General features: G+C 32.9%; 4 protein-coding genes across 4 annotated transcripts in view; 2 read left to right on the forward strand and 2 right to left on the reverse strand.

Annotated features, from left to right (window-relative positions):
- Positions 1–1,081: 1,081 nt before the first annotated feature.
- On the reverse strand, positions 1,082–1,698 carry LOC106101813 (chorion class A protein PC292-like). The gene is made up of 2 exons (XM_013281151.1): positions 1,648–1,698; positions 1,082–1,465 (listed from the first exon to the last, which is right to left on the reverse strand). The coding sequence occupies exons 1-2, from the start codon at positions 1,696–1,698 to the stop codon at positions 1,082–1,084; spliced, it is 435 nt and encodes a 144-aa protein (XP_013136605.1).
- A 1,041-nt stretch (positions 1,699–2,739) lies between these two features.
- LOC106101814 (spidroin-2-like) lies at positions 2,740–6,305 on the forward strand. The gene is made up of 3 exons (XM_013281152.1): positions 2,740–2,787; positions 2,902–3,471; positions 5,610–6,305. The coding sequence occupies exons 1-3, from the start codon at positions 2,740–2,742 to the stop codon at positions 6,303–6,305; spliced, it is 1,314 nt and encodes a 437-aa protein (XP_013136606.1).
- Positions 6,306–7,622: 1,317 nt separating this feature from the next.
- LOC106101815 (chorion class A protein Ld3/Ld29-like) lies at positions 7,623–8,229 on the reverse strand. The gene is made up of 2 exons (XM_013281153.1): positions 8,185–8,229; positions 7,623–7,937 (listed from the first exon to the last, which is right to left on the reverse strand). The coding sequence occupies exons 1-2, from the start codon at positions 8,227–8,229 to the stop codon at positions 7,623–7,625; spliced, it is 360 nt and encodes a 119-aa protein (XP_013136607.1).
- Positions 8,230–18,488: 10,259 nt separating this feature from the next.
- The window catches only part of LOC106101816, a 14,084-nt gene continuing 7,078 nt past the window's right edge, over positions 18,489–25,494 (forward strand). The window contains exon 1 of the mRNA XM_013281154.1: positions 18,489–18,740. Coding sequence (XP_013136608.1) covers positions 18,646–18,740 — 95 coding nt within the window. The 5' untranslated portion in view covers positions 18,489–18,645. The remainder of the gene's footprint in view (positions 18,741–25,494) is intronic.

Raw genomic sequence — 25,494 nt, forward strand, 5'->3', positions numbered from 1 at the left:
ACAGTCATTGAAATCTTATCTTCATAATACAAATAGAGGTAGATTATTTAAACGATTCCAACTTAACCTTGTGTAAAACATCATCGAATGAGTGTTCAGTTATTTGATCCCCTTAAAAGCAGGGCATTTTAAGTGCAGACTCTTCAGCACAACCTACCATTAAACCACGCATGCACCGAAGGGCATAATATTGTAAACATGAGTGAGATCGAGTATATCGTGGTACTTATTAGTTCGATGTCTGCTTCACTGCCTAGCGATGCTGCCTGCAGATACACTCGTATATACCGTTACAGTTTCAAATGCAATCTCGAAATTCCCAGCGACCCTGTTCGCTAACAAAAACACTTCCGTTGCGTCTTTCGCGTTGTTTTCGTCACCAACCGACCCGCTTGACTGATTGCACACGACTCTTGCCCCCGTACACCTCCGTACTGTTGAGGGATTCAAAACTACCCACTAGTGCAAGAGAATACAAGTGCGCCCGATTAACCTATTATCCCGGGCCGCAAAATTTAAAATGTTCGCCACCGAATGTGGCGAACCCATATGACCTGTACCAAACGAAAGCCAATAATTGTCATTTGTTTGTTTATGCGTATATTACAAACCGGTACTGTGATCATAGTTCAGAATTAAACCAGTAAGTTCCTGACAGACCATACTTGAAATTCCCGTGCTTCAAGTTAGTATTATACTTATTTTCACTTAACTCAGTAAAATAGGACTAGGCTAATAGTAACAAATTGGTGATTCTGTTTTTGCTTTAGTGTATGTTTTATATTTTTTTGTATTCAATGTTTTAAAGAGGAAAGATTATGATTGTCTGTTTCTTTGCATTGGCTGCGAAACTATTATTAGATGAATTGAGTTTTTTTATTATTTAAATAGATTGTTCTGGCTCACTATTTGAGTATTATTGTTGTTTTTACGATTCATTATTTTTGTCTTGCAGTAAATACTGAAATTAACGTTTGCAATACTATTTTACAAAACCACGAGAATAATAATCAAAAATAAATTATAAAAACTCTTTATTAACAATAAATTGTAACAATAAACACTAAATAACTAAATTATTTTAATACATATACGGTCCATTGCACCCACAACCACATCTCCCAGAAATGGTGACTATACCACCAGCTGGTACATCACCACCGAACTGAACCGCTCCAAGTATCGGCACTTGTCCTGCCACAACGGTCGTTCCAGCGACTGGCATCTCTCCAGCGACAGCTACATCACCTATCCCAGCGCCACCGTAACTAGGACCATAAGCAGGACCAGGACCATAAGGACCAGGACCATACGGCGCAGGCCCAAATCCATAACCGTAACCAAAACCTGGAGCTATACCGGGTCCGTATGCCTCAGGAACTCCAGGGCCCAAACCAAATCCAATTTCTGGTACTAAGCCCGCTGCAAGACCGATACCTGGCTCTAAACATTGACCGAGGACATTCTGAAAATAAAATATTAATTGTCACTATAATACAGTTAGTTCACAAGTAAATGTGGGGCGATAGTCTTAGTCATTCAAATAAAAACATAAAATCAAATGTGATTCTTTTTCAATGATTTGTTTCTTCCAAGAATAGTCACTTATTTAGTTCATGTTTCTAATAATTCTATTGAAATTGTTACCTGGAGTAAATAAGCTTGGATACACAATAGGGAAATTGTCAATGCGGTCATGTTTATTTTACAAATAAAACTTTGTACTGACCAGTCTAAAACCACTATTTATAGTAAACACGTATACTATTTCATTGTTAGATTACGCGTTGCATTTCTGTGACATAACACGCAATAGTGCACAGTTTTTAAACTATTATCTATTAGTACGTAACATGTATCAAAAAACGTAGTTCATTCAAAGTCGTTATTTTTGCAATAAGATTACTCAGTTTTTTATATCGTAAAGTAGCAAACGGGCAAGCGGCCACCTATAATTCGCGGAAATAGCGAAGCGACCGCTGCCCAGACATTCGTAATCGCACGTGGATTGCCTAACTTTAGCAACAGAGGAACGAAGGCACAGAAACAGGATAATTATCTTTCCTATGTCCCCTCCTTCGAATGATCACTGCCCTCCGTTCCTTGGAATAAAAGGATTAAAATGTGATTAAAAAATTGTCGTTTAAATCTTGAAAACAGCGCCATCTAGTTAACAACATTAATAATATGAATTTCCCAAGTTTAGATATGAAAGGTTTTGATCCGTTTTATTAATAGATGGCATGAACAACCATCTCATTATTATAACTATTTGTACATACATGTTATTTTTACTGGTATGTATTACATTTGGATTTATAGTATTTTCATGAAGTTAAAACACCTTAAAAATAATACTTGAATCTTTATTTGTAAAGGAAAGAAAATTACACATGTAAAGTTACCACTCAGAATTTGCAAAAGTAACCGTCACTTTATTTTCCATTCATATTGAAAAAAACCTAAAAAAGTTTTACACAAGATTATGTTTTCATCAATTACAACATAAAACCTGACACGTTAACAAAATAATCAATGTAAATTATAACAGAAATATAATTTATTAATAAAATATTTATCAAGACACGTATCATTCGTAACATAATAACGACAAAAAAAATAATTTTCACAATAACATTTACACAAACAATTTTAGAAATTGATAATAAATTTACCTATATAAAGTGAATGTGACACTTAGAATATCAGTATCACTCGATTCTTCAACGAATTATAGCAATGTCTTCCTTAACTTTCCTTCTGTGTGTGCAAACAGCATTCTTCCAAGTAAGTTAAAAATCAACAAGCCTGTGTCTTAAGCATGAAGTCAATAAAAAACATAGATTATAAAACAAGTAAAACGAGTCTACCATTATTCAAAAACTATTTTTTTCATTACAGATTATTGCTGGCCAGTTCCTTGGAAATGCATTAAATAACAACATGCTTGCACCTGGACTAGCGCCTGAGGCTATGGGCTGGGCTGGACCAGGATTTGGCTGCGGAGCTCCCTTCGGTGCCCCTTACGGTCCAGGACCCATGATTGCACCCGAATTTGCACCTTTAGGACCGGCCACTCTTCCCTCATCCAACGGCGGTGGTTTTATGGTGTCAAGTATATCTCCTATCGCTCCAATGGGTGTGTCTGTTATTTCTGACAACGAGTACACAGGTCCATTGGCTGTTGGAGGTCAACTCCCCTTCTTAGGTACCGTGGAATTAGAAGGTGCTCTCGCAACGGCCGGCTCTGGTGCCGTTTCATATGGCTGCGGTAATGGAAATGTTGGCATGGTCAGCGAAGACATACTTCCCACACCTGAAATGGCATACGCTAATGGTTTCGGGCCCGGGTTCGGACCTGGTTTTGGACCTGGTTTCGGTCCCGGTTACGGATATGGCCCAGGATTCCCTGGACCCAACTACGGTTTAGGACCTGCCGGTATGGGATTGAATGGTCTTAACAGATGTGAGGCAATTTAGATAATATTGTTAAAATTAAAATATAAATGTTATTATTGTGATAAATGTTAATAAATGTTTTTAAATAAATATGTTCTATTTTATTTAAATTTATCAATCGACATTTTAATAGAAATGTTAGTGTTGAATTTGACTCGAGAAATGATTGAATTTGCGGTTTAGACATGAGATATTGAATAACGATGTTAATTTAACGTTCCAATGTACGTGCTCATGAATTTGCTCAAAAACATGTCTTACGGAATCAGATTATACAAATGTAACTTCATGTTAAAGTTCCCACCAAAAGTAAAAAATGTTAAGAAAAATAATCTTAAGAAGTAGAAGCAATAGAATTCCAGCTTCCTTAGAGAAGAAAGGGGATATTGCTAGAAGAATATTATTAGAAGATAGGAAACGCATCTGCAAATGCGGATGTCTATGGGCAGCGGTCAATTCGCTATTATCTAATTCCGATGCTCGCTTGATCTTTTATCCCCTTATTCTAAATAAAAGTAATCTTATTTAAAAATAAGAAATATTCAGAAGATTTATGGATAAATAATATTTAATGGAATCGGGATAAATTTTTAAACTAGAGGAATTGAAGATTAATAGTTATTAAAATTATCATAGAGCTTACAAATATGTTTCTAATTTCATTACAACTCAATCACAGGAAAACGTCTTGAATGCTCTATGCTCTTAACTTTGTTAAGTGAGCATTAAAACCATGTCCTATGAAAAATAAACTGAAAGAATGATAGGTGAAAAGTTCCCAGGTTTCATCGAAAAAAAATAAATAGCATTTATAATGAATTTTAAAACGAATTAAATAATAAAATAAATAGGCTACAAACTGTGTAAAGTATGCCATCCAATAAGTGTTAAATAATAACATGTGATAGACTTATTACTTTTGATCAATACAAGAATTCTACGAAGTCACAGACACTTTCACATATCAGTATTTATTAATTAGATAAATACCACATAGTTTAAAAATTACTCGGACATTTCAATTTCTTCCCAAAAAATACTTATTCAATATGAACATCACAAGCATTTGTTTGTGATAAGGCTCCCACGATGCAACATTCGTTAAATCTTTATATACGCATGAAGGGAGTTTCTAATATATCTCAGTCTGTGCTCATCTAGGGTCTGATGTGTTATCTCACTAGCGTTCGCCCGCGACTCCGTCCTCGTGGCATTAAAAAAAGTAAGTTGCCTATGTGTCCTTCAAAACTTTGCTCTACATTTATGCTAAAATCGAGATTTGTTCAGCCGTTTAGGTTACAAACTCTGACAAACATCCATCCATCAATATCATACATTAAGTCAGAAAATGATTATATTAAAAAAAATCAACCAAAATGGTACATATTAGTTGCTAATGTTTACATATTTTGATTCTTTTGATTTTCCATTTATAAAAGATTTCAAATAATCAACCCCTACTTATACTCCTTTCGTATCAAAAATTGTGTTACGTTCTACGCCCGCATCTGAAAAATTTATGATTTTTAAAATTCTTGACAAAATTAGCATTAAAAGGAACTATTAACCGAATACAATGCAGATAGAGATAAGATGAACGAAACTTTACAACATAAATGTTAATTAACTAACATTATAATTATTGATAAAATGTCACGATTTCTTTACAAGAATTGAGACACATTGATAAAGATGATACAATACATGATTATTTGAACAATCAGTCGTAATATTATATCTTTTATATTATTACGAAATACTTAATATTCCGTATAAAATGTACGTAGAAACGCATAAAGTATTCAGTTTACTTGGTACTTTCAAATCAAATCATAGGAAATGTCTTTAAAAATCTTCATTATCTCTGCTTGTTTTCTTATCCAGGTAAAACTTTTAAACAGTGAGAGCGGGCGCACACCTTTGAATAAACTATCGCACAAATGTTGTGCGATTGTCGACTGTCTCGCAGCTAATTCAACTGTTTATATGCAGAACTAAAAATCGAGTAGTTCGCGCGTCTCCATATAAATTCATAGGTATCAAAGCGCGACTAAACAGTTTTACGATAGTTTAGTCAAAAGTGTGCGTATGCTCTTATATTAACTGGAAATTTATTAAAGTAATTGTAAATTAAAATGTGTATTTTTCAGAATTGCTATGGACAATTTCTTGGGTCACCATTTAACAACGGTATGTTTGGAAACGGTTTAACAGCGGGCCATCCCTTGGGACCAGGAAATCCTTTAGCAGCTGCTAATGTAGCGGCTAACAATATAGCAGCTACTAACAATATAGCGGCTAATAATATAGCTGCTACAAACAATATCGCAGCTGCTAATAATATCGCAACGGCTAACATTGCGGCCGCCAACAATTTAGCCGTTGCTAACAACTTAGCTACTGAAGCGATATTGCCAATTGCAGCTCACCCATTAGGTTACGAACCGAAGTTAGCTGGTTTACAAATCGGTGACATCGCTGCTTCTAATAGCAGAGGCTTCCAAGTGACAAGTTCGTCACCAGGAGCTCCCCACGGCTTGTCGGTACTATCTGAGAATTTGCTAGTTGAAGGACCACTGGCAGTAACTGGCCAGCTTCCTTTCTTAGGAAGTGTTTCCCTGGAAGGACCCCTAGCTGCTGCAGGTCAAGGTGCAGTTTCGTATGGCTGTGGTAATGGAAATATTGGCATGGTAAATGAAAACACAGCTCCCGTTGGACCTATGCCAGGTATGCCTTACGGTGGAGTACCTATGGGTCCAGGATTTGCAGGCAACGGATTTGGGTTCAACAATTTTGCTGCGGGGATCCCTAATGAATTCGCAACCGGGAGTCCTATTGTAGCCTAAGTTTTATTGTAATTTATTTATTTTAAAAACCTATCCCCTTCATTATATGGTGATTGACACGCATTTTTATAATTTATAATAATTTAATAAAGTATTTGTGTTTAATATCGTTTTTTAAACCAACAATCCCTCCGCAATTGGATTTTAGTTCTAGTACACAAAACTAACACTTAGGCGTCATTCTAGGTGTTACTACGGAAAAAAAAGTACATATATATTCTGTTGTAAAATAAAAATAAATAAAAGTCAGGAAGGTTTTTGCATAATTCAAAATTCAATAAAAAGAGTGCACTTGACTTTGTAACTTCGTCTAGAAGAAAATTTTTATAAAATTGATTAAAGCTCTACAAATACTAAAGCAATTTACTTGTCTTACATTAATTACGTTAACTACATTTCTAATCTTTACTAATATTATAAAGATTAAAATGTTGTATATTTATCTGTATTAAAATAACTCAACAACTACAGGGTCGATTTCTAAAAGTGTTTCACCAATAAAAAGCTACGTTATCACATAGGAACACAGGCTACATTTCTTACTTTTTTATTCCACGGGGACAAAGTCGCAAGCAACAGTTAGTCTAATATAGCTGCTACTGGTAACATTTACTGGATTGCGCAAACAATCATCATCATCTCCCCTGCCTTATTCTACTCCCGTAGGGTCGGCTCACCGGGTTTTCGTCCTCCAAAGCACTCTATCATCCGTCATCTCAGTCATCACTCCCTTCTTGATCACGTCACCTTTCACGCAATGCATCCATCTCTTTCTAGGTCTACCTCTACCGATGTACCCCTCCACATTCATAACTAACGTCCTTCTTGTTACATGCGATTCATCCCTTCTCATAACATGTCCATACCACTCTAACCTTTTACTCCTTATTTTTTCAACCACTGGGGCTACTCTCAAACTTTCTGTAATATACTCATTTCGTATCTTATCCAATCGTGTTACCCCACAATTATAAAAAAATAATGAATGTAGTACTTTGTTTTATATTTTTTCCAAACAAGACTGCTTAAAAAGTTAAACAAATCAAAGTATCCGACATTTTTACTTTAATAAATATTTAAATAAATCACCTAAATTTAGTAAAGCTCTGCCTGGATAAATATCTATTCGAAAAACGGATATAATTATAAACACAAATAATCTATTGTACGTTTTCTCATTACAAAACTTTACTCTCTTTATCCACACACAAAGTAATCAATTTTATAATATAAAAGCAATGAGTGTAATGTTAAAAAACAAACAAAAATAACGTTAAAATGCTTTATTGAGAAAAAATCAGTCACTGGTTACAAAAATTAATTCAATATGGCTCCATTTAGACCACAGCTGCAGCTTCCAGATACTGCTAGGACCGCAGCGGCTGGAACTGGACCACCAAAGCCCACGCTACCTCGGACAGGTACCTGCCCGACTACTACCGTACTCCCAGCGACAGGAATCTCTCCTACTACCGCGATATCAGCTGTACCAATGCCTCCATATGTTCCCACACCGGGATAGCCTGGACCTCCCCATCCTCCAAAACCAGTAGGACTAAGAGCCAAGTCTCCAAAACCATAACCTAGATTTGGTACTACCGGGCCTAGTCCTGCAAACTGGCTAAACGCCACCTGGTGGTTAAAATTAAGATTAGAAAAAGAATTCTGAAACGTACCAATAATTAGTTGATAAGTTAATTTAAAAGGTTAGGCTCAAAACAAAATTTTTAATAGTAAGACATGACCAATGGATTAATCGTTCATAAAACTGTAGGTATATTTCAACATCATCATCATCACCAGCTTACTCGTCCTAATCGAGGGGCTCGGAGCCTAACCTAAAATTAGGGTGACACTGTTTATAAAAGCAAATAAATACCTGCACCAAACAGGTCGTCAGAACCAGGCTCAATAAGTTGAACATTGTTTAACAACAAAACTTTAATCAAAAACCTTCACCGGCAATTTATAGTTTTATATATTCTTTCGTTATTAATTTTGCAAGAATCATGGTATTGGTAACACAGACAAATGTGTATTGATTTTATTTAACGTGTGAAATATAGATAATAGTTGCATTTAAATTAAACGCAATCGCAGTTAAGAAAGCAGTATTACAAATTAAACTAATTTACTTAAAAACCCACATAAACTGATATATAAACTTTTACTTCTAATATAATAATCATTATTGTGTTTATTCTACACAAAATGTATTCAAAAACTATTTTATTATTTGTTTCAACACTTTTGTTAAAGGTAAATCTTCAACAGGTTTAGGTTACGAAAGTTTATCTAGAAGACAAATGCCATTTTCAATTAATTGTAATTAGGAAGAGCAGGCAGCTTTTGAAGTAGTTTGTTTTTTATATTTTCAGACAATCAACGGCCAGTTATGTGGAGCAAATCCGTATCATGGATTTATTGGTAACGGAATGGCTGACAACCTTATTTTAGGTAACCCTGGCTTCCCACACGGACCTTTCGCAGGTCTACCATGTGCACCGATCATAGCTGAGACTCCATTGACATATGGACCATCTATAGTCGAAAACTTCCCCGTATCTAGCTTATCTAACATCCCACCTGGGACTTTGTCGATATTTTCTGACAATCTAGTCATCGAAGGACCAATTATTGTCTCTGGCCAGTTACCGTTCTTAGCCAGTGTAGCTGTACAAGGGGAATTACCGGCGGCTGGACGAGGCGCTGTTTCCTATGGTTGTGGGAACGGTGAAGTTGGTATGACCAATGAAGGAATCATTCCTCCAGCGATGCCTTTCGGTTATGGAAACTTCGGTTACCCAGGAGAGATCGGATTCAGTCCAGCAATGGGACCTAATTTCAGAGGCTATGTATAGATTATCTCAATGATGATGAATCTCAAATCAGTACATTTAAGTTTTTTTATGCGTATTTTTTACAATAAAATAATAATAATTCGATTTCCGTTTTTATTTGACACCTTGAACAACTTTTGTTTAAAATAACGAATTACAAGATATGTGCAGTAGAAAACAATTTTATACTTATTTAAAAGTCAACCTAAAAGGAAAAACTAATCCATGAACGATATGAACACAATACAGAACCATTAAAAGAAATATCTGTATTTTCGCAATTTTGACTGATTTAATATATTGCAGTGTTGTCTAAAACTATGGCAAATTGCTGACAACATTAACTTATCGATCAACTTAGAATTTCTCAAAAGTACACAATTATAGGCATTATTTTCCTACACATGAAAAGACAACGTCATCTCTATTCTCTGAAGCATATAGCAGAACTAATTTAATTAACAACGCTTCAATGGCCTGAAAACTGAATAATGTAGATTAGATAGACGTTTATTTCCATAGTTTTAAGCCTTTCTCTTTTAATAAATCATTTATCCGCGATTCCGTCCACGTAAAATTAAAAATAAATTTAGTAAGTAGCATATTTGTACTTCCAGACTATGTATTTGTGCCAAATATCGAGATCTATTGAGGCGTTCTGGAGATATGTACCTTGTAATAAAAATTTATCTAAACTTTCTTATATTGGTAATAGTATGGTAGTAAGATTTTAAAATACATATTAAATGTTCACATTTTTAAAATACGAATTTAAAAACAAAGGAATGGATCTTTCTTTTGGTTTATCTTTAACAATGACAACAGATTTGGCAGTTTTTGACATTGCAATAATCCTGTATGGTGTTCTGGTGTTAGTATTCCCATTTCATGGTTTAATACTCGTCAGAGTTATGTGTATTTATATAGAATTGTGTAATAACTAAAAGCACGTCAGTATCCCACGACACCGTGGTATTGACTGATTTATTTGACCGCTAAAATGCGACGAGAGATATTAAATAAATACCTACAATATAAATAATAATATCGGGTACTCTCAAATTTTGATGGATTCGGTTTGTGTTATATTAGTTAATTTTATAAGTTATATTAAATCTTACTACTAGTATAAATGCGAAAGTTTATATGAATGGATATATACTACGACTAGAACGGCTCAACGGATCTGGCTGAAATTTAGCATAGACGTAAAACATTCAACTACTTTTTTTTAACCGGCGATAATTCTTTAGTAATACAATTTTATCACAACTAAAATAGTATTAAACAATGTTGCTTCTTGCTGTCTCTCTGTCTATATGTCAGAATTATTGAAATTTCCGTTAAAACGTATTTCAGCAAGTAATATATTGCATGATGAAAAAAATGACAGTAATCCTAAAAGAGTAAACGTGTTTACTGCAAAATTGACTTGTGTGTGGACATCACTAAATATTGATGTAAAAAAAATATTTACATTATCAATCGAATGTAATCGAGACTTTCAGAAATAAACTAACGAAATACTACATATAAAAGGTGCTCAGTATTTCTAATATTGTAAGTTGCGAGAAATAATAGAAATATAGGTTTATGTAATAAAGATAAGCCGCATCGTGTCAGTAAATGTATAAAAGTCGATTTCTTTAGTTATAATCATGAAAACAAAATATATTTTACAATCTGAAAATGAAATGTGACTTAACGTTCTTTAAATTTCAGTATAAAAACATTTACATAAATTTAAGCCACCATTCCTACATAAGCCTTGCGGCAAACGAATAAAATGTCAGCAAATTTCTTCATAATCTGTTTATCAATATATATACTTCATGTAAGTATTTTTCAATCAATTTGAGGTTATACAAATATCAAAGTTAATTTACATAATGTTTGAATGAAAATCGCGCGAGAGAATAGATAATAAAACACTATCGATTTAAAATCTAAAATAAATAATAAATCTAAAGTAAATTTTGCAGGTTACAGAGCAATGTTATGGAACGGTCTACAATGGGATTATTGGAGCAATTGCCCCTGAAAGTGTAGCATGCGGTAGTATAGCACATGGTTTACCAGGATATAATCCAACCCATGGAGGAGGTTTCGCTGTCACAAGCGCATCACCAATCGCACCAAATGGTGTTACAATTGTTTCGGACAATCTGATTGTAGAAGGCGCTTTATCTGTTTGTGGACAGCTGCCAGTATTAGGGACAGCTGCATTAGAAGGTCCTTTACCCGCAGCTGGTCAAGGTGCAGTAGAATATGGGTGTGGAGAAGGTGAAGTGGGTATACTAAGTGAGGTATCTCCCGATGGTTCCTTCATGTACGCCGCTCCTCTTATGGATTATTCCCAAATCGGCCTGACACCTGCATCATGTAGCTACGTTTATTAGATTATTTTGTTTGTAATAAATATGTTATGTTAATTAAACGAATTGTTTTTACAAGTTTGCATCTTTTTAATTCCTTCAAATACTCATCAATGTATGAATTAAACAATAACTTCGTGAAATAATAAATTAATGAATATAGAATCACTTTTGATTATTTACCTAAAGTATTTAACTCCGTATAATATTAGGTTGAGGCGCTATGAGAGTCAATGGCCGAGTTTGTGCATCTGCAAAGACGTGTGGATCTCAAGCAACAGCTATGAGAAGCAATATGAATAAATCGTAGAATATGTAAAAACGTGCAATGTAAGAAAAATAAAATTGTTATCTCTCTTCTCAAGCCTGCCTTTACTTCTGCCTTTCTGAGTTTCTGAATTTATGTCCCATCGATTTTGTACAAAATTGTTTGGGTCCAATAAAGCATTTTTATTTTTTATAATTCAAATCTGAGGTTAACTTTCTTGTCACGTTTGCCGTGCCTTTTAAGTTATTAACAATAAAGTAACGCCTATCTACCATATAATTAAGATGGTAAGTTAATAGCACAAACATATATGCTATATATATGCTTATAAACAAATTGAATGGTTTTTATACATTTTTGACGTTAACAGCACACGCATCACAATTGCATATTTTAATAAACGAGGAATTTGTCATATTATGTATATACTTAAGTATATTTAACATGACAACAGCCTTAAAATAGTAATATCATAAAGCATTGTGACTTTGAATCCATTAAAGAATGACCTTTAAAATAATGAGACAATGTCAACATTCTCTCTTCAGCTTCGAAGAAACTAAATGAAAAATCACTTTTTTAAGATAAGGGGAAAACACTAAATGGAAATTCCGAAGTTATTATTGATATTTTAGGAAACCGATTATTCGAAAACTCAGTCTAGTTAACCGTTTACAATTAAGTAAATGCGTCTCTTTATCTATATTAAAACAGCTTAAAGAAAGTAGAGTTCGCAACTTATATATGAACGAAGCTCTCATTACGTTCATTCTACTATTTGTAAGCGCAAAAATTCTGACATATCTGATTTTCACTCCTTATGGCCAATGTTTTAATGATTGCATAATCATATAATCATCAGATTTAACGAATGAAATATATTCAAATTCAAATATTTAACTTCTATAGTTACAAAGCTATTACGTTTTAATTTTTCATTTAAGTTTTAACTACCATATCCCTGAAGCCTTCCTTCTATTCGTTGTTTTAATTTATTGTAGTTGCAAATTTCCAAGTAACTTACTAGAAATTTATTACATTGTTGTTACGGACATTTTTCTTTCATTGTTCATATTTGCAGGTCTACGCAACGTAGGCCGTCTTAATTTTCAATTTTAAGACAAAAGCTTAAACAAGTTATGTAGGACAGAGCTTTGTACTAAAATAAAAATATAATAACATATCATATTTTCAAAATAAAACCCTACGCAAGAACACACGAAACGATTGATGCAAACGGAGCGTAACTAACACGTGACTTAAGTTACTTGAAATGATTACAATTTCATGTACGTATCTCTTAATTTCTGAGCCTAATTACGTTTAAAAAATATTTAATTATGTTTTATTTCTTACGTGCCCTAGTGACGTAATCGATTATGTTAATAATTGATAATATTTACAGAAAACATTACTAAACTTAGTTGTAACAGTGATAAAATGTAAACGATATAAAATAAACAAGTCGCAAGCAAAAGTATCAGTTTACATTCATTCTTCGAAAATGGTGCGTCTATTCGCGTTATTATGTCTACAAGCATATTTTTTAACCGTAAGTGTAAAATTGTAAGATCTTTTCCTACATTTTCTATGCCTTAAAAATATACTTAGGGCCGACCAAATTGTAAATTATATGATAATAATCCAACGTATAAAATATATGATGGAAATGTCGGAGTTTGTTACCTTTTCTGACGGTGACGTCATTTTTAAGCTATCTGAGCCTCTGTTAACAAGTGGTTTACAGGCCCTAAGTATTGAAACTCATAACATCTCGAAACCTATCATAAAATATTTGATGTCATGATTTGGGGTGATAAATTTACAAGATTTTGTCTCCAATAGTGTGCCTTAATGTGACAATGATTTATCCATTGTTTGATTTTAATAATGATGTATTTGTTTTCAGGAAGCTTTCGGCATACCAGTAGGTCTTCCAGGACCTTGTGCTACCGCTCTACCAACAATGTCGACAGGACTAGCAATCGATGCATACCCAATGTCAATGGCAACACCGTTTATTAACAACTTACAAGTCTCCCCAACTATATCAGAATTGGTACCATCTTTACAATACGGAGATATGACATTAGGCGGTGATTTACCGATCGGTGGGACAATAAAAGTTTGTGGGTGTTTCCCAGTCTATGGTATGATTGCGGTAGATGGGGCATTACCTTCAGCTGGGACAGCGGTAGTAGACGATATGTTTGGTAGACAGCCTTTCGAAGTCAGATGTGGTACACCATACTTTTAAACTATCAGAGTCGTTGAGGCTAACTCAGTAAATTATAACCACTGTCATGCAGATAATGCATGCATCAGTTGATATAATGTTACTCTTACTTTATTGTGATGTTATTTCTAGTTTTGTTATGTTTTATAATTCATTATAAAGATGGAAATATATGATTAACCAAAATTTTGTTTTGTTTTTAATCTGTACCCAAACCTAGGATGCGACACTTGTCCTTGATGACGAAAATCAAGCAACGCAGTCAATGAATGTTATTTTATGTTTGTGGGTCGAGGATTTAAAAAAAAGAATAAGTCACGTACCACTTCTGTCACATGATTTATCACGTTTTCGTTTTTAATGATTTTACTAGAGGATCGACTGTTACTTGAGCAGAATCTAGAACTGAAAAATGTAGCAGATTTTTCTGTCATTCCCGGTCTTTCCATATTTCTATTGAGTATTGTATTGAATTGAATAATTTTGCAATTACTTCCAAAACAGATATTAAAACATGTGTAATATAATAAATAATATAAAAAATAATATCATAGCAATTATTATTTATAAGTAAACCAGCGCTTGACCACGGCTCTACCTAACCTAAGTGAAGACGCGGCCGTAGGATAGAGCGAGATAGTTCAATAAGTGCCGATTCACCCTGCAATTATTTTATCCATTAAACTTGGCAGATTATATATTTAGTAATGTACTTAGCAAAAATTAATACAAATTACGTTAACTCATACTAAAATGAACATTATAAGTTTAGCTTCAACCAATTCGCAGTCCTGAAGTAATTGGTTTTTGTTAGCTACTTAGTGGTAATTTATACGACGTTTTTACATGGGGCCTTTTTTCTTAGAACATTTTTGTCTTTTTACTATAACAGTGTCTTGATTTTTAAATCACTAAGCGAAAACTAAATAGACAGGAGAAACAATGCTGCATTAAGTGTGCTCTTACTAGGATGGCACGGACAAAAGGCTTTTGTTACAAGTGTTACTCTCCGGAACATGCTAAAGAACAAAAGACTCGTAACAGCCTGTTTACAAGCCTAATACAATCATACTAATATTATAAATGAGAAAGTTTAGATGGATGGATGTTTGTTAGAGTTTGTAGCCTAAACGGCTGAGAGGATTTCGATAATGTTTGGTATAGATGTCAGTCTGGAAGAATAAATAGGCTACTTACTTTTGTTTTTTTTTTTAATTCCACGATCACAGAGTCGCGGACGAAAGCTAGTTTGAAAATATTTTTAAAACGACTTTTAAAATGAAAAACCACGTATTCAATTATTATATTTAAATTACAATTGAAATTGTCTCAAAATTGGAATTCGATTGTAGAATTTCATCAAAATTTATTTTAAAAATCTATAGAGTTCAATACGTAGACAGGTAAAAAATAAAAATAAAGTGTACGCCTCGACTTGTCTTTAGAGGAATAATTATTTTCAGTTGCATGAAAAATTGTTCACTGATGGATGTTTTAAAAAAATAAATTAATTTATAAAATACATAACTTTTATTAATACATACAACGTTTGATATTACATATATGTAAAAAAGAACATGATGTATATAATTTTAGTAGTACAATTGTTTACAGGATGTAGCTATAAGGTCCACATACAGGGGAGGTAGGCACGGTGGCAATTACAGTTGGACCTGCAAGAGGCAGTTTCTCTGCGAGTAAAGAGCTGACAGTAAGAAGAGACAGGGTATCAGCCAGGCTAGTAGCGACAGCGTTAGATTGAACGATAGCTGGAGTTGCGGCAGAAGAGTAGACCACTTCGGTAGGCATGCAAGACGGTGCGGCGATAACGCTTGTACCTCTCAAGGCTTGGCCGAAGACAGCCTAAAAAATAAAAGCATATCGCCTATTTGGTAACTTCAACAAATTTGGTTTGTACTCAGCTGTTGAATAATACCTATTAATATTCTATGTAAAACAATAGATGATGCAATCCATGTTTATATAAGAAGACTCACGAGAAAAGCATGATTTGTTTACATTGTCCAGAAACCCGAAATTTTGTTTGGTTTAGATAAAATGCTTGTGGAAGTTAACGAAAAAATGTTACAAATTCCTGCAATAGACTAAAAAAAGGACATGTAATGAAAATATTACAAATGTATTTGATAAAGAAAATTTTAAACGTTAGAAATTTAAATAAAAATAGTATTACCTGGAAGCCAACAGCTACAACGAACAAAAGGGTAAAGAATTTCATTTTCGTTGAAATACTACTTCAGAATAATTGGTTTTACTATTTTTTGTAGAATTTATATGAAACTATTTACCTAATTAATGCCGTAACAATAATTGGGACATATTTTATCTGTATATTGTCAATTGAAATACAAAACAAACATTTGAAGCACGCTTTAGTTCAACTATTTTGTTATAAATTCCTAGAAAAATTACTCAACTAACCATTCGTATAGTGCATGGAACAAATAGTTAAGTTAATTATTTGTAAGTCTGTTAGAAATTAAGAACGTTAGTAAATATAAATAAAATGTTTAAACTATATTATATTTAATGCCCCAACATGTACGTTACTAATTAAAAAGATGATTACTTAGAGCTCGAAATTGAATATAATTTTTTTTTCTATTATTTTTAAACAACGTTATTCAATATAATAACTATACGTATAAAATCGTTAATCCCTAAAAAGGCAAGCCATTAACAATAGTTATAAACATAGTTGACAAATATTTACATAGATCATAAGAATGAATCTACATTTCATTCATATTTTATAACGTACTAACGTTCATTTTCAATTCAAATGTTATGAACAAGTAAATAAAGTATTAGAAAAAATATAGTAAAGGTCTTAATTATGCCCTTAGGGGTTAAGGTTTCTTATTCTAGGAAAAAATCCATACAAAACAATCAATTGAGAAAATGCGGTGTAAACAAAGAACGTCATCGACATGGCGGCTCTGCGCATGACTTTTAGCTACCAGTATTCACACAGGGTGGTTTTGATCGTAAAATAGTATATCTTCTATCTATACTTATAATAATATTGGAGGGTTTGTAGTATTAAAAGAAAAAATCCTGATAACGGGAAGTAAATGTATTTGCGTTGCTAATAACGAAAATCGCATTTAAAAAAAATTGTCTGTCTGCCTGTCTGTTAGCCTGCAAGACGCGTTTGTTTCGGATAATATCCAAAACGCCTGGGCCGATTTCGATTGGACTTACTCTGAAAGGTAACTCACACAGACGGGCATATTATAAGCTACTTTTTTTTTAATTTCGCGTTGTCTAAATGGCGTAACAAGTGGTCCAAGCGCTAAAGAAGTTTGTGGGTCAAATCATTTATATCATTAAATCCAAAAGGAGTAATACGTTCACACTTAAGACTCAACAGAGAATGGGCAAATTAACTCGTACCATCTTTCAACTTCACTCGAACTTAACATCACATCCAACGCTACATTGCACTTTGTACAAAAATGTCTCTCTAAAAAATATCTAAAATGTTTGGATCAAATTGTATCAAATATAGACATTGTTATACAAGATTGTCGTTATATATGACAATGTATATGCATATGAACTACTTGTTCGTCTTTGTGCAATATTTTACTGAATTTTTAGAAAATCCACCCCTGTGTATACAGTTCCTACGTTCCCTAAAAATAGAGGGGTGAGGTTTACTTACATTTATATTGTATTATATAGCATCCGACTGCGGCATTAGTTGCCAGTCTACTTTCAAGCCTGAATGTCGTTTTCCAAATCTTTTATCATTGTAGAAGCTTTACCAGTAAAAAAACTATTAATGTATGACGAAGTGAAAAAACTAAACAAAACTTTGTAAGTGGTATTGTTCTATAAGTGTAGTGTGAAGGTAAAGTGAAGTTATGACGTTACATGCCTTACCGGCACTCAGTTACATGTTACAGGAACAAAGTTTTAAAAGAATCGATTCATCAAAAAGTAGTATGCCTTCTTTAATTTATCGCAATCGGTAAGTGGAACTGGAGATTCTTCTTATAAGTATCATCCCTTTAAAAAGCTCAAGCTCGATCAATAAGTTGACTGCGGCTAAGCCTACTCTATTGATTATTTTGTCAGGTGTTTTTATGGTTGGTAGATGAGTAGATAGTTTCTTTAAAACACGACTTGCAATAGCCGACATTGATTACAATAAACATTTACGCATGTTTTAATAGTATTTTTCGACAAAAGTTTTATTCACTTAAATTAAATTAATACCTGACTTTTGTTACATTTTCATAAATATTTTTACAAATCCACTTTATCTGGATATCATTAAAATTTAAACGTAAAACTAAACGCGCAAAACATTCTAACGAAACGTCACATTTCCGGCCGCCATTATGGAAAAATTGTATTAAGCGACTAAATTTAGACGTACTAAGAGCACGTGTATTTTGTATGACAGTGGGGTACTTTTCTATTTATTTGAATTAAATTGACAACTTTGAACAAGTTTGAGCAGCCAAGACACGACTTGTCTTAATTCGTCACCGTGTTGTGAAACGCTTTGCTTGTGCAATTTGCCAAACTTACGGTTTTGACCGTGTTTTGTTTTCAAAGTTCAAACAAGGCTTAACTACGATTTGCCAATATGACGAAGTTAATACAGCAGTTAAACTTTAGTAGTAGTAATTACTTTGACCTTGCTGGTATTGAGCCTAACGCCATTAAAGGAAAGATTAATTAGTAAGTACCACTTTTCCTTACTCAATTATTTACGTTCATAAACATAGTTCCATCAGTAATTGTAATAAACTAAGCAACAACAAAAATTATTAAACCAAATATATTCGTACTACGTCATCACATCACACCATAAGTGACAGATTACCTTTGCTTTGTTACAAATATTTATGAAGGCACTCTGATTGGTTTTGAATTTGCTTTAACCGACTTGATTATATTCTGGCCTGAGTGAAATAAATTTATATTTACAATAACTATTGACTTAAGCTTTAATACTAAGACTAAAATTAAGTATGTAGGTACTTGGAATACCTAGTTTATGTAACTTATAGAAACCAGTTTATTGAACTACTTTGTCTACATATCAATATTTGTTATGAACACTGAAGTGCAATAAAGCTATTTTTTTTTAAAACTGTATTAAAAATAATTAGTAATGCATGTTATTTGTATAGAATAAAATCTAACATAAGCTAGGTTCTACCTACTGACCTCCATGAACGGACAGGCTACAAAAGGTCATTTTGTGTCTATTTGATTTTGGTGCTGATGGTTGCTCATGATTATGAGATTATGAGAATTAGTATTAATCATGGAGATAGAATTAACCAATATTTATATCAACAGGCACATTTATTCAAATTGAAACAATACATGTCATTTTGAAGACCTATCCACTTATAGAGATCATTGATTTTCCCTTTGGTACAATATGTCAAATTACATGATGAGAGAGACAGGAAAACTTAGTAATAAACAAATATTGATTTTTATTTATCCAGAGAAAAAAACAAATAACATCTATTGAATTAAACTATTCTTTGTTCATTTTTATTCTATTACTTACATCACATTCCTACGGAGAATTGGCACAATATGTGCTGCTCTTATGTCTGAATCCACTCCTTAAGCATATCTTACTCTCCTTTCTGATTCTTGCATCAACCACTCTTTCTCAAGCTTTCATACTACTGAGCTTCATTCTTCTATAGTTGTTACAATCCTGTATATCCCCTTATTCTTATAAATGGGTACCAACTAACAAGTTGAAGAATAGAGCCACACTCATCCATCCAACTTGAGCAGCTTCGTTACTTCCACTGGTATTCCATTCGTCCCAATAGGGTTTCCATTCTTCATACCTGCACTGCTTCCTTTTTTTCATCCAAAATTAACTGCCATGTTTTCCAACACTGCACTCCAAACATTCGCTTCCTTTCACAGTTTTTCAGAATAACCTTCTATTGCTTCTTATATCATAACTTATTAATACCTTTCCTACATCATCTTTTATACATCTAATTTGTTTGTCTCTTCCACTTCTTTCTCTCTCTCTCTCTCTCTTTAGCTATATGGAACAGGTGAGTATAAGCATTCTTACACTGCCTATTATACTGTAAAAAATGTATTGATATAGTCATAAATAAATCATGATCGCCTGAAATCTTACATAACCTTTGAATAAAAAAATTACATTGTAAGTAGGAGCTGTAGTTCTGCGACTGTTTTGTTCCATTCATGTTAATATTGCTTCACATTTGTATCAATTTAGCAAGTCAATTATTTGACCTTGATAGTCAGCATGTAATATGAACTTTTATTACTACACATTGTTGCTTTTGCAATATTTCATTAGATTCAATTGTGTGTTTATAAAAGGAATGTATTATATCTGATGTTATTTTTGCAATTAGGTTGAAAACTTGCAATGTAATGTAATTTCTTGCTTTTGTAATGTCGGATCCCGATGTTTTTTTAAGAATGTATTTTGCTTATTTAGTACCTAATGAAACTATTTCTTCATACAAAGAGTCACCAAGTAATCCTTTCAACCTTTCATTGAAATCAACTGTAAAGTTTCGAAATAATACCACGATAAAACAAAATCTCATTCGCGCCTCCACTTTTCTAATAAAATCGAAAGTAATCATTCGAAAATAGGATTGAGCGAGATAAAAAAATTCCGGCGACCACGCCTCAGTTGCGGATTTAAAAATAAAATGTAAACATTATTCTTGCCAATACGCCAAAACACGTGACACTTTGTTTATTTGGGTTTTCATGCGTAACCTTCAGCAATTTTTTTTTCGCTATAATCCATGAACGTTATAATTGTTGCTTGGAATAAAAATGTGTAGTGAATAAAGGTGAGCCTTTGAGGATGTATTACAATGGCATTTTTTATTTCATCCACCTAACTGCTGACAGAATAATTTTAAATGGTTCTTAATTGGTTGGTACTTCAATACAAATTCCGGGTTCTTTCAACACACGATGTAGGTTTCCATGCACAAAACATTTTATGTTAAATCATATTCATTCACTTTGAGATGTGATTAAAAAAACTTACTGCAAAAAATCTTCTGATTTTTTTCTTCTAGACGGTACGATGTGAAATTTTTTTGCAGATACCATAGTAACATAAATAGTATTAAACTGTAAAGATGATATTTTTATACTTGTACTTTAATGGTTCTGTTGGAAATTGAGCTTTCGTGTATTTCAGGTAAATTTGTAACGATGCTCTAGGCTCTAAAGATAATATGCGACAACTGATATGATTGTTATTTGAAAAGCGATAAAAATGCATTATATTTACTTTTCATTTCATGTGTAATGTACTTGTCCTTCAAATAACATTAGGTCTCAGACACATCGAGTGTTACGGCGTAGTTGATTTAAAAATAAGTTGCTCCAGCTGACGGTGTAATTGTTCCTACGGACATAAATTGACGTTGCACGTCTCAATACCTATTCATTGATATAGAGTGCATATCAAGGTTAAGACTGCCCGGCCAACTTGGATCAAATATCTACCTATAAAAAAATTGGAGTGTTTGTAATATCAAAAGAAAAATTCCAGATTTCGGGAAGATGAAATAAATTTAGCTCCAATGAAGCGCGCAATTAGGTTGTATAAATCTGATAATGTTTGTTTTCGATTTTGCCGCTTAATTTAAAAAAAAAATACAGGCAAATAGCAACAGTTCTCTTCAAAAGAGACAATGTATGACTACAGAGTTTCGTTGCCAAAAAGACATTACATAGTTTAGTTTGACATAATGATACATTTCTTATGTACTTCTTTTTTTATCGGTTTCTTATGCATTATTGGCACGCAAAAGTAATATTAATTATTTTCTTTATCTCTAATTTAGATATTGGAAAGTGTTGTTTCCTTTTAATATTCTTTGAACACATGATATGAAACAAGATGAACTTTAAACATGATATTACGAATTTGGTCACCAAGTCGAGTATACTGTTCCTTTTGTTTCTAATAATGTTTCGTACGGGGATTTGTAAGTAAATCGAATAAAATAATAGTAATGTAAAATGTGTTCGGTCTATCGTAAGGTTTTAATTACTATATTCTATTGCGACCATAATGTGTAACGATCTTTATTTGAGAGAGTAAAGAATCTATTTCAGTCTACAATTTCTATTCAAAAGCAAATAAAGCATTTGCCAACTTCGAGAAGTATTGACGCAAGTTTGTTCAAGAAAATTTATATCTTGGTATACCTTGTGCGTAACTCCTGTGTTAGTATTTTCCTTTATTAAGAAGTTTTCAAACTTGTTTCACAATCGAATCAAATTAATTGGATGTTGGTAGAAAAACGTGACAACGAAAGTTATGACAAACTTACGTAAATTAGGAACAGGAGATGTCGAGGATTTCTTCGTGTTAGGTAAAAGACCCAAAAGTCCCTAGTGACCCAGTAGTTCATAATTTTATATTTGATAAGATATTCGATTTAATTTGTGCTATTTATTCAAATAGTAAATATATATAAAAATATAGTTCCTTAATGAGTATGGATTCAAAAATATACTTAAATATTCATTCAGTTGGCTACGGTAACAAGCTGTCCTTATGTTGTCACATAGAGTGACGTAGATTAAATATATGACTACCTACATTATATTACAATTGCTTTTGGCAATGCCCGGTAAACAAATATATTTTCCACGTTTTGAATATGTTGCCCATTAGTGAAATGGGGTTTTCTATTCATATAATAAAATTGGAGTGTCTGTTTATTAATAACAAAAGAAAAATTATAAATTTCGAGAAGATCATGTATTTGTGTTGATAATAACGAAAATCGCATTTAATTTTTTTTTTGTCTGTCTGTCCGCAAGCCGCGTTTGTTCCGGGAAATTTCCGAAACGGCTGAGCCGATTTTCTTTGACTTAGGGTACCTGACATAGACGGGGATATTATATGCTACTTTTTTATCTTAATATTGCGTAGACGACGTCGCGGGCAACAGCTGTATTTAATAAAATTACTTTCTTATCGCTTTTTAAAAACACCTAACCATTTCACCTTGAAGAAAGTCAAAACAATGCGATAGTAAACAGATGACTGAAAACAACAGCCTTATCTTAAGAGTGGGTTTAATTAATAGGAAATTCATATTTATCTTTCACTTATAAGATATTGTCGCAAAGGTACTTTTACAATGGTGCAATTTTTTCTTTTGTTTATTATAAAAACATCACAAAAGTGAAAGTATTTTTAAGCAAGTCAATTTTTTTCACATATCTATCTATGGTTTAAGATCTAGATATATCTAAAGGTTTAAGAATATTACGTTTAAAGTTTTCCTTTACTTTTAATCTTCACCTGAAGGTAATACTGATGTAATTAGTCAAAAAATTAACCTGGATCGCGATGAGTCAAGTAACCATCAAAGAAATTTAAAATCATTTAATTCTTATATCCGGTAGACGGCGTAAAAACAATTATCCTCGGCCTAAAATTTATATTGATAAAAAACGGTCGATGTATAATGTCTCTTACGTTGTTTCGTTTTATATCTATTTTTATATTTGGCAAAGTTCTCTTAATTTCGAACCGGGCATGTTTATCCCGCTTTCTATCAGTTCCCGCTAGAGTTTCCTATAAAACGGACGCCTTAAGAGAGAAAAACAAACATTATATTTATATTCTGACCATAATATGCTGTATACGGCATACAGCATAAGAATAATATTCAGAAAGATTCCCTCTAAGAATCGAATTAAAGAATTATAACGTAGCCGTTTAATATACCAATATTTTACATTCCAGTGTTGTGATATTATATTTAATTTAAATTTAAACTAACAAAGAATTTATTTTTATCTTCTTAATTTAACTTTTGCTCTTTTTCAACGATGGTCCTGAAACTATACGGGTAAGAATAATTTTATTATCAACAAAAATGCTTTAAATATTTCCTTCTAGAAACATCTTTTGATATCTGTTTCTGATGTGATTTTTCTAGGTTTCGACTTATCAATATGTGTCATATTTGATATTTTTTCATGTCCGTAACTCCCTTCGGAATGCCATATCGCAGCAATATCCACAGCCTACATCCCTGTTCCATTGCAGCGCCTAATCACGCTTGTTTTTTTTCTATCTCTGTGGTACTTGTTGATGGACGTTGATGCCAGTATTTTCTTTTTCTTTATTTGGCTCAGTGGAAATGGTTCATACATTACTAATATGATACGAAATATTATCTTTCTAACATTATAAATGCGAAAGATTAGGTGGATGATTGGTTAGAGTTTACCGTCTGAAAGACTGAAAGGACCTCGATTAAATTTGGCATAGGTGTAGAGTATAGTTTGGAAGACAACGTAGGCCATGCTTTTTTTTTTAAATTACTTTATGTACAATGACTAGACCTTAAGGAAAACGCAATAAACAATGATATTTATTTCGGTACAAATAGTCTTGTTTTGTGAAGCAGATATACAAAAAATACTATCAATTTAGGTGAGCAAGTCTAACCATTACCTGTGTATGTACAGATGTAATTTTCTGTCGTTGTTTTATCGTCAGAGAATAAGAGATGCCAATATGTTTTTCTACATGTATTTCGACAATGGAAACTCAGTACATGCGAGTTATTACAGTCACGTGTAACCGTCTCGCCATACCATCTTGTTTATAATACTTATCATTGTATTATTAGAGATTTGAAAGATTATTTCTACGTACATTTCGCTGTTTATCTTTTGATATAAGAGAATCTTATTTGTCAATGTAGATAAACAAGATAAGATTTGATGCTGAAAATGTTACACAAATATTGAATTCTGTTTCACGCATATATCTAGCAAATAGTTTTGAAAAACAAGAATAAGTAATATTACCAATATTATAAATGCAAAGGTTTAGATGGATGGATGTTTGTTAGAGTTTGTAGCCTAAACGACTGAACGGATCTTGATGAAATTTGGCATAGATGTGGAGTACAGTCTGGAAGAACACATAGGCTTCTTAGTTTATTTTTTAATTGCACGCGGACGGAGCCGCGGGCGAAGCTAGTACTTTCATAACTCAAAATTTCCGTAATCACAATAATAATGTAACTTTTTCGTAAGTTTAGAAGACTACTAGGTTGTCTGGAATTCTAGAATCTAGGCTATCATGACTGCCTGTCCCACATAGACTATTCACGTCAAAAACAAAAGACTTGTTATACTCGTACCTTCGTTGAAGTCTAGATTACAGTACGTGTCAGTTACTAACATGTTGATACGATGTCCGTGATGGAAAATTTCCATACATCGGAACCAGGTCACTTGAATACTTGTAGGTTATTGTGAGATATTCACAATTCTTAAGATATGTTAGCTCATCGTTTTGATTATCAGTTTTAAAAACCGACTTCCAAACAAAATACACGAAAAACAAAACAAAACAAAATACACCAAAAACAAAATATTCTCAAAAAAAACAGTACACTAA

This window comes from Papilio polytes, unplaced genomic scaffold, assembly GCF_000836215.1.
Source record: "Papilio polytes unplaced genomic scaffold, Ppol_1.0 DF823935.1, whole genome shotgun sequence".
Classification (NCBI taxonomy): domain Eukaryota; kingdom Metazoa; phylum Arthropoda; class Insecta; order Lepidoptera; family Papilionidae; genus Papilio; species Papilio polytes.